The sequence below is a fragment of the Culex pipiens genome, chromosome 2, assembly GCF_016801865.2.
Source record: "Culex pipiens pallens isolate TS chromosome 2, TS_CPP_V2, whole genome shotgun sequence".
NCBI classification, from domain to species: Eukaryota; Metazoa; Arthropoda; class Insecta; order Diptera; family Culicidae; genus Culex; species Culex pipiens.
The window spans coordinates 201,074,944-201,089,506 of record NC_068938.1 but is presented as its reverse complement, the minus strand read 5'-3'; the positions used below and the strand labels follow the sequence as shown (position 1 = coordinate 201,089,506).

The following is a 14,563-nucleotide window of genomic DNA, read 5'->3' as shown; positions in this document are numbered from 1 at the left end:
AAATAAAAATGGCTATAACTTGAAAACGGTGCATTTTATCAAAATTTCACTAAAGTACTTTTTGATTGCAAATTCAATTTTACATCGAAAAATGAAATTGAAAAATTTTTGCGACCAATATTTCGATTTTTTGAAAAAAATGTATTGATTCAAAAAAACATAACTCGGTCAAAGATTTTTTGCCCATCCTGGAAAATTCTGAAAAGTTGGCATTTTATGTCCTCTAAAACTAAGGCTACCAACTGTACGGATTTTTTCCTTACCATACGGATTTTCGAACCTCTTCGCGGATTTTTAACAGGCCGGAATTTGTGTAGGGAATTTTACGCATAACACGGATTTGTACGGAATTTTAACAACGTTTTAATCATTGAATTGCTTTTTTGATTTGGTCGAAGCTTTTTTTAACTAGAAATTTTTATTTTTCTGTGAGTTTGATTTAGTTTGAGAGTTTTCCGGGGTTTCCTCAATTCAAACTTGATTATCAACAATTGTAGAGTTTTTGAACTATTGTCTTTCATATGTTGATAGGACCTTTTAAAAAAACTCCAGAATTGTTCTTTTAGAAATTCCTTACTAAATATATTTTACCATTTCCAAAGGCTTTCTAAAACTTGTGAAAACATTTGAACATTTGAATTAACAAATCTAGAGTTTTTTTCAAAGGTCCTATAAACTGTTGTGTTTTTCTCATGTTATAGGACCTATTCAATAAAAAAAAACTCTGGAAAAGTGTTCGTGAAAACACTAAGAACGATATCATTCGTAAAAGCAAACTTGACTTTTCTTAAACTTTTAAACGTTTAACAAAAAAAATTAAGAACATAATGATTTGATTCAAATCACGGTTAATTTATGAATACTTTTAAACGTGCAAGTCATAAGCACTCTGATAGCATTTTGTGAAATTTGTTAGCTGTAAGAACGACACAGTTTTATATTTTTAATTCTCAAATTTATTAAATTTAAATTATCTAAATAATTCATTGACAGTTTTTGTTATACCACGGTGTCATATCGGCAAAGTGTACGGATTTTTGCTCAGCAAGAGTTGGTAGCCTTATCTAAAACATATCAAAAAATAAAATAAAATAAAAATAGTGTTTTTTTGCAAATCAAGTTTTAGTGACAAAAAGTTAAATTAAAAATCACCAATTTTTTTTTCACCTTGTATCATTTTTTTTCAGTGTGGTCCATATCCATACCTACAACTTTGCCGAAGACACCAAATCGATCAAAAAATTCCTTCAAAAGATACAGATTTTTGAATTTTCACATATCATTTTTGTATGGACAGCTGCCAAGTTTGTATGGAAAATTATATGGACAAACTAATGATGCAAAATGGCTTCTTTGGGCATACCGAAGGCACCAAAAAAGTTTCAGCCGGATTAAAAAATACAGAAAAAATCGAATGACCGAAATCTCAGAGAATTGCTCATTTACGAGCCACGGGTTTAACATTTGAATGAAAAAAGTGTTTAAAAATGCATTATACACCTGTCCAGTTGTTTTGCAATCATTAGTTTCCAAAATACCTAAGTATTGACATTTATTTATTTTTTTGCCAAAAATAAAGTTTTTGCGGTGTTGTACATTGGAATTTCATAAAAATTCAAAATATTTTAAATCCAGCCCAAACATGCTAAAAATGATTATCAATGTAGAAAAATGCGTTTTAGATTGTTTTCAGTTGATTTGACTTTTATTTTCATTAAAATTTTGAAGTTTTTTAAAAAAATATTTTTTTTGCCCCCTGATTTTTTTGACCAATTTTGAAGGAAGGGGAGGAAGGAAGGATGAAAAACTAATTTCAACAAATTCATTGACAGTTTTTGGCAACCCTATCCCCTCGGGGGTTCGTATGGAAAATTGTATAATTTTTCCAGCGGTCGAGACCCCCCGTCCTCTTTCCACACCACGGAGTAGCACCAACAGAAACGCAGACCCATTTTCCTCCTTCCCTGAAAATGGAAGTTGAATATATGATAATAATGGGAAAACTACGGTGTGTGCGGAAAGGGCGAGGCAAAAAAAGACTGAAATCACTTCTCGGGGATTCTCGGGATGGACGTCCCGCCGCGAAGGGCCCAAAGTCAGTCGTCAGTCGCACACAGCTCAAAACAGCTCAATACCCGGTGCGTGGTGGTGGCGGATGACAGCGGATGTTGTGAGATGAGTTTAGTCAACTGGCGTTTCGACTCTCGATTTTTTTTCTGTCAGTTGTTATTTTTTCCGGTGGTTCTGGATCAATTTAAATATTGTTATTTTTTGTGTGCGTCGGGGAAAATTCGATACTCTGAAAGGGGTCAGTAAGTTGATACGATTAGTTCAGTAAATCATTTGGGAGGAGGAAATGAGGCTTAAAACGATTTGGAATTAACGAAAATAGAAGCGGTTGATGTTGGGAGATTGTTTTTTATTTGTTTTTTTGTTTTCTGGAAGAAAGTGTCAAAGTATTTTCCAGTACAGTTAGTATTTGAAAGATGGTGATTTGGTGATCAAAACAAAATTAAATTTGATATTTTTGAAATGCGTTTTACAAATTTTAAAATGTGGCACGAATCGAAAATGTGTCTACAAATTCTTTAACAAACTATTTGTACATTTCCCATAACGTTAAACCTCTAACTGCATAAATTAATTAATCAAAAGTCTCAGCCATCAAAACCGTTTTGTAGCTACATGCACACACCTCGATTTGATTTACTTCCCATTTTTGGAATCACTCCCCATCCGCCCCGCTCCGAAACAAATTTATTCAAAAGCCATAACTCAAAAGTCGCAATGTTTAACAACCACAGCCCCCATTGTGTTGTGCCGGGCTTGTTTCCAAATCGTAAATTTACTTTTAATGTGTACGCAAAAGTCTCTTTTTTTACAGTGCCCACGCGTCAACTCGATGACAGCTCCAACTCCAACTCCACAGTACGGTAAAACCGCGGAATGTTTTGCAGCCGTTTTTCCTGTTCGGGCCAAAGGTTTCTCCCTTAAACGCGCGAGACGGGGCTCGCTCTTAATCACTAAAAAGGTCGAAACTGAAACCGCGCGCTGACGAGGGGTTTGTGGGATGTGTGTGCGTGGTTTAAGGGGAGGGAGAGAAGGGAAGGGCAAGTAATAGCTTTTAAAATAAGCACTCAACTAGGAATAGACGGTGTGTGAGCTGTGAGCAATTCTCTGAGATTTCGGTCATTCGATTTTTTTTTTGTATTTTTTAATCCGGCTGAAACTTTTTTGGTGCCTTCGGTATGCCCAAAGAAGCCATTTTGCATCATTAGTTTGTCCATATAATTTTCCATACAAATTTGGCAGCTGTCCATACAAAAATGATGTATGAAAATTCAAAAATCTGTATCTTTTGAAGGAATTTTTTGATCGATTTGGTGTCTTGGGCAAAGTTGTAGGTATGGATACGGACTACACTGGAAAAAAATAATACACGGTAAAAAAAATTTGGTGATTTTTTTATTTCACTTTTTATTACTAAAACTTGATTTGCAAAAAAAAACAATTTTTAATTTTTTTTATTTTTTGATATGTTTTAGAGGACATAAAATGCCAACTTTTCAGAAATTTCCAGGTTGTGCAAAAAATCATTGACCGAGTTATGAATTTTTTAATCAATACTTTTTTTTTCAAAAAATCGAAATTTTGGTCGCAAAATTTTTTCAACTTCTTTTTTCGATGTAAAATTAAATTTGCAATCAAAAAGTACTTTAGTAAAATTTTGATAAAGTGCACCGTTTTCAAGTTATAGCCATATTCAAGTGATTTTTTTGAAAATAGTTGCAGTTTTTCATTTTTTTAAATAAGTGCACATGTTTGCCCAATTTTGAAAAAAATATTTTTGAAAAGCTGAGAAAATTCTCAATATTTTGCTTCTTCGGACTTTGTTGATACGACCTTTAGTTGCTGAGATATTGCAATGCAAAGGTTTAAAAACAGGAAAATTGATGTTTTCTAAGTCTCATCCAAACAGCCCACCATTTTTCAATGTCGATATCTCAGCAACTAATGGTCCGATTTTCAATGTTAAAATATGAAACATTTGTGAAATTTTCCGATCTTTTCAAAAACAATATTTTCAAAATTTTCAAATCAAAACTAACATTTCAAAAAGGCCTAACATTCAATATTACGCCCTTTTAAAATTTTAGTCTCGAAAAATGAAGTTGAAAAATTTTTGCGACCAAAATTTCGATTTTTTGAAAAAAATAGTATTGATTAAAAAATTCATAACTCGGTCAATGATTTTTTGCACAACCTGGAAATTTCTGAAAAGTTGGCATTTTATGTCCTCTAAAACATATCAAAAAATAAAAAAAAATAAAAATAGTGTTTTTTTGCAAATCAAGTTTTAGTGACAAAAAGTGAAATAAAAAAATCACCAATTTTTTTTACCGTGTATTATTTTTTTCCAGTGTAGTCCGTATCCATACCTACAACTTTGCCCAAGACACCAAATCGATCAAAAAATTCCTTCAAATGATACAGATTTTTGAATTTTCATACATCATTTTTGTATGGACAGCTGCCAAATTTGTATGGAAAATTATATGGACAAACTAATGATGCAAAATGGCTTCTTTGGGCATTCCGAAGGCACCAAAAAAGTTTCAGCTGGATTAAAAAATACAAAAAATAAAATTAAAGAAAAAAGACCGATTCCGTAGAGAACTGCTCCTGTGCGAAGTTCGGACAAGAGTGACGATTTTGGGTTCTATCCAGTGTGGATGCAGTTGCTCGAGGAGTGACTTTGAACTGAAATGTATTGTTTAGTAAAAAAAAAAGGAACCTCTAAATATTTTCGTATTCTTTGAATCTGTTGAAAATAATGTATAACAACAATTCATTATTTTTAGAGCAAAAAATAACAGAACATTATTTAGATAATAATGTTAATCTTTTTATTAACCCTCTACTGCCCAAATTTTTTTTTCCAATTTTTTTATTTTTCCCATGTTCAGGAGGTCATTTTGAGCAACTTTTTTTCTATGAAAAACTTCACTTCTCTTGTTTTATGTTTTTCTTGTTATATTTTTAAGTATTTTAATTTTCATTTATCTTGTTTAGTTTATGTTTGTTTTTTGGTAGTATTTTGCCTATTCTAAGACCTCCTATCATTACATTTCACCTATCTATTTTTTTCATGTTTTTACAGAAACTTTTAAAAATTTTGCATGTTTTTCACATTTTCTGCTATAGAAAAGGCACCATTATCATTTAAATTGTTAAAAAATGCGTAGAGGCATAGTTTGGGACACAACAAAAATTACTGCATACTTATTTTTACTTAAAATATACGAAATGTTAGTAAAAACACAGCCAAAGTTGACCCCTAAAAAAATTACATTTTGGCAAAGTCACATAAAACAAGTAAAACTTCTAACCCTAAAATTTTCTAAAAGTTTAAGAGGTCTTCTTTCCAATGCATTTTAAAGATCAAAAATCGGTTTAAAAATGATTTTTGTCGATTTTTCAGATCGAAGCCTGTCTAAAGTCGGGGTTAGGTTGTAGAGGGTTAAGGTGTATTATATCCAAAATATTCCCAAAAAAAACCCTCAACCTTAATAGATAAAAAAAAAATATTTCATAGAAATCCTCAATTATGACCAAAGAAGCCATTTTGTTTTATACAATTTTGACAACTGTTCATACAAAAATGGTACGTAAATATTCGAAAATCTGTGGCTTTTGAAGAAATTTTCTAATCGGTTTGGTGTCTTCAGCAAACTGTAAAGTTTTGACGAGGACTATTCAGAAAAAAAATAGTGCACGGGAAAAATGCCGATTTTTTTATAAACTAATTTTCACAAAAAATCAATTTCCCAAAATCTATATTTTTTAACCTTCCCACCCCTAGGCGGGTTTCGAATAGAAAAATCGCCAAAAATCATTTTTCAACATATTTTTTATGTTTAATTATCATCGGAAAGAAGAACTCATTTAATTTTTGAAGATTTTAGGGTTGAAAGTAACACTTATTTTATGTGACTTTGCCAATGTTTTAAAAAATGTTTTTTTTCTGGAGTCAACTTTTGCGATATTTTTCACTAACATTTCCTAAATGTTTTGTAAGAATAAGTATGCAGTAATTTTTGTAATGTCTCAGACTGACAATCATCCCAGCGCAAAAAAAATGTGAAAAACCAGTGAAAAACTTATAAGTGGCTGTAAAACCATGAAAATACTAGTAAGGCAAAAGATAATGATACGAGGTAGTAGAATAAGCCTAATACAAAAAAAAAAACAAAAACAAGGGAAGTAAAGTTTTTCGTAGAACAAAATTTGCTCAAAATGACGTCCTGAACACGGGAAAAATAATAACCGTCGAAAAAAAAATTTGGGCAGTAGAGGGTTAATATTATTTTGGACATTATGTTTAAAGTACAAACACCGCAACAAAAGTACGGAGAATATTTTTGCTACCGAGTTATTATTTTTTGATAAAATTGCGTTTAGAGAAAAATAGAAATTTGACTCAAAAAAATTGTTTTACTTGAGTTTTAAATTAAAATTAAATAAGTTATCGAAAAGTATTCCACAGATCTTTTGATAAAGCGCATCGTTTTCAAGATAAAGTCACTTAAAGTTTAATTTTAACTGAAAAAAATCAGTTTTTCTATATATAAAAATAGTATCCATGTTTGTCCAGTCCCGAAAATATTTTTGTCGGTTGCTGAAATACAGCGAAAAAAAAAACAAGAAAATTTTTAAGTCTCGTCTGAACACTTCCACTTTTCCTTATGCCAATATCTCAGCAACATTTGTAAAATTTTATGATCTTTTTGAAAAAATAAATATTTTGAATTTGCCTCAGTCTTGATTGAGGCGAAATTACATCATAAAGGAGGTTATATTCAAGTTGAATATAACCTCTTTTTTAATTCAACCTTCCAAATTTACAAAAAAGAAAAACTGTGTAAAGAAGCCATTTTGCATCATTAGTTTTTCCACACAATAGTCTTCACACAAATTTGAGGGCTGGTCATACAAAATGGGCATGTGAATGTTCGAAAATCTGTACCTGTAATTTATGATTTTGACTTTTTAGACCGACACGGAAATTTTATCCAGTTTTTTTTTATTCGGCGTCTTGATACTGAATGTTGAACACCCAAATAAGAATTTTAAAATTTTTATGGTATGTTTAGGTTAGTGCATTTTTATAAGTGTACCATTTTCATGCTCTTTAAAGCATTTTTAATTTTATTTTTTCTTTCGAAAAATGATCTTTTTTGCATTTTTAAAATACAATATGAAAGAAAAGCAACCCTGGAAAAAATATTTTTAAAAAGCTGAGAAAATGTTGTACAATTTATTTTTTTTTACTTTCTTTAGGCTGGTACAAACCCCTTCAAAGTTGGCCTGAAAAATTAGGGGGCAAAAAATTTTTTTTTTTCAAAAAACTTCAAAATTTCAAATGAAATTGAAGTGCAATCAGCTGAAATTAATTTAAAATGCATTCAACTGCGTTTAGAATAATTTTTAGCGTGTTTGGGTTGATTTCAATTGTTGATGTTTACTATCGCAAAATGTTTTTTTTTTTTTTTGCTAAAATTTTTATTTTCGACAAATCTTAAATTTTTTGAAAGCTAATGATTGCAAAACAAGTGAACTAGTGTAAAATGCATTTTAAAACACTTTTCCATGCAAATTTTTAAACTATGGCTTGTTATTTCAATATTTCTATTTTTTTTAATTTTTTGCCCCGCTGGACCCCGGCCAGAGCCGAGGGACAAAAACTTTGAAATATATTTGCATCGGCCTTATTTGCTGATATACAGTGTCTTAAAATTTACATTTTTATTGAATTGGAAATTAGTTTTTCTCAGTGTCAGTCGGAAACTATTGGTTCGATTTTCAATGTTTTAAAAATGAAATAATCTGCCCTTTTCAAAAAATATAATTTCAAAATTTTAGAATCAAGAGTAACTTTTGAAATGGGTTAAACATACTTATTCTGGACGTTTTTAATTGTCTTGGTTGTTTAAATATAACAATTATTTTTATTAAAAACAGCACAAAAGTAAAAAACACCAAAAGCAGCAGCCACCGACGGTAAACTTAAAATTCTATAACATAAGTACGTACAAATAGCCCGAAATGGGCTCCATCACACCGGCGGAGAGACACTGCTGCTGCACTGGCCAGATAGTCGGATCCAGCAAAGTGAAGGGAAGGTCACTTCCCTCCCCCAAAAACGGTGGCGGCGGTTTCTGTGGTCGGTTGACCTAATGGCTGAACGTATACATAATCGCGGGTAGGTGAAATATTGGAAATATTTTAGTCAGTCAAGTTGACTCCGTTTAGTTGGTATGTGTGTGTATGTGTAAAATTAAGTTGGAGGAATTTACGCTGCTGCTGACTGACTGACTAGTGACTAGCCGCGACCAGGTGGACAGGTCAAATCAGGGGTTAGCTAATCTGTGGTGGAATGTTTTTTCGAGTTTGAGTTGGAACGTCGACAGGTTTTGGGGACGGATATGATTTTTATGAAGTTTTAAAAGTTAGACAAAAGATCAGCAATATCACACCAGAATAAGTTACAATCTCTTTGCAGTTAGTCACGTATCAGCAGATGAATTTGCAAACTTGTGATTTATAAACACGCAAGCAAGCAAGGTACAAGAAAAAAAAGACTATATCAGTTGAATGATCATAATAGCTTTGTTCGGTGTGTCCTTCCAAGGGGAGAGGAGACACGACTTAGAACGGCGCAGTCATTTCGAACTCGACTCCTCCTTCGACTCACGATTTGTACGAAGTTTAAGCAGAGGTGATCAATATTGCACTGACTGGAGGTAGTCAGTTGCTTTATTACCGGCATGTTTTAAGTTGTTTCTCACTTGCGATTGTACACAGCAGCTGCAGGCCTCCCCATCTAATGGTATGAATATGAGATCTTTACCTAATTTTCAAATCTACCTTGAACCTTGAAAAAGGCATTCAATTGAAATTCAAAAATACAATTGAATGCCTTTTTCAAGGTTCAAGGTAGATTTGAAAATTAGGTAAAGATCTCATATTCATACCATTAGATGGTGTATTTTTGTATTTTTGTATTTTAGTATTTTTGTATTTTTGTATTTTTGTATTTTTGTATTTTTGTATTTTTGTATTTTTGTATTTTTGTATTTTTGTATTTTTGTATTTTTGTATTTTTGTATTTTTGTATTTTTGTATTTTTGTATTTTTGTATTTTTGTATTTTTTGTATTTTTGTATTTTTGTATTTTTGTATTTTTGTATTTTTGTATTTTTGTATTTTTTGTATTTTTGTATTTTTGTATTTTTGTATTTTTGTATTTTTGTATTTTTGTATTTTTGTATTTTTGTATTTTTGTATTTTTGTATTTTTGTATTTTTGTATTTTTGTATTTTTGTATTTTTGTATTTTTGTATTTTTGTATTTTTGTATTTTTGTATTTTTGTATTTTTGTATTTTTGTATTTTTGTATTTTTGTATTTTTGTATTTTTGTATTTTTGTATTTTTGTATTTTTGTATTTTTGTATTTTTGTATTTTTGTATTTTTGTATTTTTGTATTTTTGTATTTTTGTATTTTTGTATTTTTGTATTTTTGTATTTTTGTATTTTTGTATTTTTGTATTTTTGTATTTTTGTATTTTTGTATTTTTGTATTTTTGTATTTTTGTATTTTTGTATTTTTGTATTTTTGTATTTTTGTATTTTTGTATTTTTGTATTTTTGTATTTTTGTATTTTTGTATTTTTGTATTTTTGTATTTTTGTATTTTTGTATTTTTGTATTTTTGTATTTTTGTATTTTTGTATTTTTGTATTTTTGTATTTTTGTATTTTTGTATTTTTGTATTTTTGTATTTTTGTATTTTTGTATTTTTGTATTTTTGTATTTTTGTATTTTTGTATTTTTGTATTTTTGTATTTTTGTATTTTTGTATTTTTGTATTTTTGTATTTTTGTATTTTTGTATTTTTGTATTTTTGTATTTTTGTATTTTTGTATTTTTGTATTTTTGTATTTTTGTATTTTTGTATTTTTGTATTTTTGTATTTTTGTATTTTTGTATTTTTGTATTTTTGTATTTTTGTATTTTTGTATTTTTGTATTTTTATATTTTTGTATTTTTGTATTTTTCTGTTTTTGTGTTTTTTTTTTCTTGAGAACCCAAGTCAACAATTTACAAACTATAAGTCAATTCAAAAAATACTTTGTATCGCCACTAACTTCCACGAAAGGGCTTCTCCCACCCCGGATCATAACTTTTTAAGACGATTCAATTCAGTGGCATGCAAATTCAGAGCTCAGTAAAATCCACTAAATTATGCATTACGTATATACACAGCGAGTCTGCCATAAGGGATGACAGAGCACAGTCTGTGATGTGAGAAGAAGGGGTAGGCAGGCACCCTCTACTACACATCTTGACTTTTTTTTGATAAGGTCCTATAAACAAATGTAAACATTGAGTGTATCCCTTTCACACCTTATGTCAAAGTCCATCGGAGTAAGCGGGATACAATCAATGTTTACATTTGTTTATAGGACCTTATCAAAAAAAAGTCAAGACATGAATCTACTAAACTTTTTCGACCTCGAGAAAACCGCGCTCACTCTTCCACCTCCCAACCACGACCATTCCACGTATTACTCATATATCGTCGCCATCGTGCTAACTTGTCGTACGTGCATTTTGGACCAAATTAAGTTAAGAACGCCATTTTGTGCAGCTCACAATGCCTCACCTTTTGACCTTCACAGATCCCCAAAATTCGATTTCAATCCTGAGATATTCAATGAAAACCAAAAAAGCTCCGAAATTTTTTGTCACTTTTCATATGAAAGAAGTTTCAATCTTGTCGTGCTATCTTGTCACTCCCTGAAAATTGATGTAAGTGCGACAAAGGGCAAAGGGATTTCAGGTCAGGATGCGTTTGACGCACGTACAAGTGAGACTACCGTAAACATTTGTAATTATAACTCGGGACTCCGGCAACCAAATACAACCAAACTTCGGGGCAATGCACAGAATGGTCAACCAAACAAAACGTGTTTGTTGTTGTTTACAATGCGTGCTCTCGTTTTTGTTTATTCAAGGTCAAACATTAAAACGCGTTTTTCTCGGAACGTCGAAATGGCGGGTGCGACATGATAGCACGACGACGTCGATATCACACAATTTATGGGGATTTGCTCCTGAGAAACCGCCGCTGAGCAGAGGAGTGAGCGTGAGAAGGATAACTCTTGGTCTTACTCTCTCTCTCATAGCTAAGTCCCTTTGCTCATGGGTTGTTGTTGTTGTTGTGAGTTATGCTGAATAGTATTTTTTCTCGCAATAGTGGTGAAGGGGGTGGTGGTGTTGAATAATGTGCAAAGATCTCTTTTAGCGATGCAGTTAAGTGATCTGATCCTGGGAGGGACCTGGTTAGGGGTGCGAAAAGGGTCGGGCGGTGCTGTGGGAAATGGTGCCAAGGGAAATGGATTTAGCGCTTCCATAAGCTGCCAGCTGTGGCGCTAGTTGCCGTGTTGTTTTGTTTGTGGAACGATTCTATCGTTTGGTGAATGGTCCTTGTGAGAAAAAGAACTTTGGAAGAGATCAACCTAAGTAATTGTTGTTTTGACGGACTTATACTGCCGTTCTACGCATAATTGTCCCATGTCAGTTTTGGACGATTTTGACTTTATGACATTTTTAAGTTTAGTTTGATGTGTACTTTAAGAAAAACACATAAAATCTGGTACTTTGTTCGGAAACTCATGAAAAACAACACCAAGTCTGTTTGTCCCATCGTTGTACTTCTACGCATAATTGTCCCACCAAGTATTTTCTTACATGGAATCATTAGTTTTACTAAGCATTATGTCTTGTTTACCCACGGGGTTGGGCACAAGGTTGATCCGTAGCGCATTGGATCAACTACCGTAAATATTGGTAAATATTGGTAAATACAGGTAAATATGGTTGATCTGAATACATGCACGACAACTGGAACGAAATTTTGTTCAGTGTGGATAATGACAGTTCAGAAATGTCACTTTTTGGTTTTCTTCATTTACAAACTGTCACTGCTCCACATTTATTTTTCTGGCTCGAGGGAAATTTCCGGTGCTCTTCGAAGACTGGACCAGAATCGACAGCACCTGAGGCAAGAATCAAACGCGGTTAGTATCGTAATTGAGTACGTCAAGGATTTGGTGCCACCGAATCGAGTCTGAACTGCTAACTCCCGCGGCCTCGCCTAGTGTCAGCTCGGCTCTCACGTTTTCCGGGAAACGACCGCAGCGGGCGAATGAATTTCAGTTACAAGAGTTCAGTGGAGCGTCACAGGAACATCAGAAAACCTAAAGGCTGTAACGGGCGGGGGTTGTCTAGAGGTTTTGCCAAGAACCAAGTCCACTTATATGCGCCAGGCCGATGACGGCCGCGGACCGGCAAGATCTAAATTCATTAAAGCCCGACCCGGCTGCTCAACTCAGGGCAGGTGGAAAAGGTAACGGTGCCACCGAGTCACCGTCAGCAACCGACACGTGGTATGAACCGAGATGATAAAAGATTTCCCGAAACATTAACTGGTGACCGAAAGGCGCAGCCGCAGGAGGGGGGGAGGGGGGGCCGGGGGGGGGGGTTTATTTTATTTTTTCATTAAAAATAGCAATCTAAAAAACAAAAAAAAAACTGAAAATACAAATATAAAAAAACCGCGTGACACGTCCTGGTACAGCTGACGAAGATCGTGTTCCGGTCGGTCGTGTTGCACGTGTGGCACCGGTAAAAGTCGTGCATCGGAAAGGACGTGTGCGAACTGATCTTGTACAGAAATTACCTCCCGGATACGGCCTTCTCCACCTCGTCCTGTAAAATCGAAACAAATGATGTGTTGGGTTTCTCTGATCGGTTTTGCACTGAACTTACTTGGTTGTTGCCACGGGTGATCGACTGGACACCACTGGCCAGACACAGGCCACCGAATTTGTAGTTAAAGATCTGGTTGAACTCTATCGTAGCCGTTACATTGTTAGTAATCTCGACGCCGGTAGCCAATCCGTCAAGCTCTGGGTTGAAATCACATTCCAAGATGCAGATACCGCCGTCCCGACCGCAAAAGACCTTGTTCCGTTTGAGCATTGCGTTCGATTACCTAGTCTTGATCCACATGCAGGCCATAGCATTGTCAAAGATCTCGTTCTGTTTTAGCAGGCCCAGACCTCTGATTCACACCAGAACTCCACCGTTTTGGCCACCCCAAATCTTGTTCCCGCGGATCACCGGGTTGCTACCGGTACGGATTTGCACGTCCGAGTACAGGTGATTGACGATTGTCACAAAAGTACGAGCCAACTTGTTTACTTTGCTTGTAAACAAACCGCAGCGCACGCTTCTGCATTGACAACCACGGCTCGTGACCACACTGAAATAAATTTTATGAAGGAATCGCGTATCGCCGTAAATATGGATGCACATACGGATTAACATATGCGATATAAGCAATATATGTAAAGTGACCACCTCGTGTGTTTACCTGTTGTATAGCAAGATAATCAAAAATAAAGGTGATAAACTGCTAACTGGGGCGATTAGGGACACGTAGGGCGAATAGAAACCCACGGGACAATTATGCGTAGAAACACAGAAATCGGTCGAAAAATTTCAATCGCGTTTTTCTCAGTTGCACTTTTTCGAACATGGGACAATTATGCGTAGAACGGCAGTATATCTCTTTGAAATTTGATGAATTTAGAATTTAACGGTCAATTTGAAACTCACCACGGCAATTTGGAATTCACCACCGCTCAGTTACACGTGTTTGACAGTTGCATGAAACTGTATGCAAGCACACCATAAACACTCCGTTGATGCGTACGTTCACCACTAGATGGCTCTAGGTAATAATTTAATTCTATTTGTCTGTGGTTTTATTTGTCTGTGGTTTTGGTTTCATGAACACAACTCATGATTCCGGGGATTGATTTTTTTGTGTTTACTGAAATTTCAGTGACATGAAAATTATCTTTATCAATTACTGTGTGTATGAAAGTTTACATTTCATTAGAATAGGCCAAAATTATGATATAGGTTATTTTTTAAACGGACTTTTGCGTCACTCACAAGTGACCTAGCATTTTTAAAATATTTACTGCTGTCTTAATTAAAAACATAATAATTAACGCTTTAAAAAATATTTTTAATAATAAATGCATGGTTACGACCCATTGAAAAGATATTCAAGCCGTATATTTTAGATGGGCTTGTTGAGCTGATTAAGAAGAAAAATCTTGAAAAAAAAATCCGAAAAATCCAAATATGTTTTATGTTTCTATTTAAAAATGTTGTCAAACTAGCTCACTTACCTTTTTCGATGAGTTTATTCTCTACACCAAATCTATCCAGGATAAAAATAATTGGCCAGACATGGATCCTTACGCAGTGATATCAATCAATCTTCTATTTTGCGTTTTAGATTGGAATTGAAAACACCAATTTAGAACTTGTGTCTTCACTTCACGTTCACTTTTAAGTAAATTTAGTCATTTCACTTAAGAGAAGTCTATAAAATATAAAAACAAACGCAACAAATTATT

At 33.4% G+C, this 14,563-nt stretch overlaps 1 protein-coding gene across 1 annotated transcript; it reads right to left on the bottom strand.

The window, feature by feature from the left end:
• Positions 1-12,652: 12,652 nt before the first annotated feature.
• LOC120420340 (F-box only protein 11-like) lies at positions 12,653-13,484 on the bottom strand. Its single transcript, XM_039583335.2, has 2 exons — positions 12,897-13,484; positions 12,653-12,836 (listed from the first exon to the last, which is right to left on the bottom strand). The coding sequence occupies exons 1-2, from the start codon at positions 13,107-13,109 to the stop codon at positions 12,804-12,806; spliced, it is 246 nt and encodes an 81-aa protein (XP_039439269.1). The 5' UTR covers positions 13,110-13,484; the 3' UTR covers positions 12,653-12,803.
• Between the last annotated feature and the right edge of the window lie 1,079 nt (positions 13,485-14,563).

Bases quoted from the DNA above. Each gene is read 5' to 3' on its own strand.
- LOC120420340 (XM_039583335.2), bottom strand. From the start codon at position 13,109: ATGCTCAAACGGAACAAGGTCTTTTGCGGTCGGGACGGCGGTATCTGC. The intron at 12,837-12,896 runs GTAAGTTCAGTG...TCGATTTTACAG, and splicing joins TCACCCGTGGCAACAACCAA to GACGAGGTGGAGAAGGCCGT.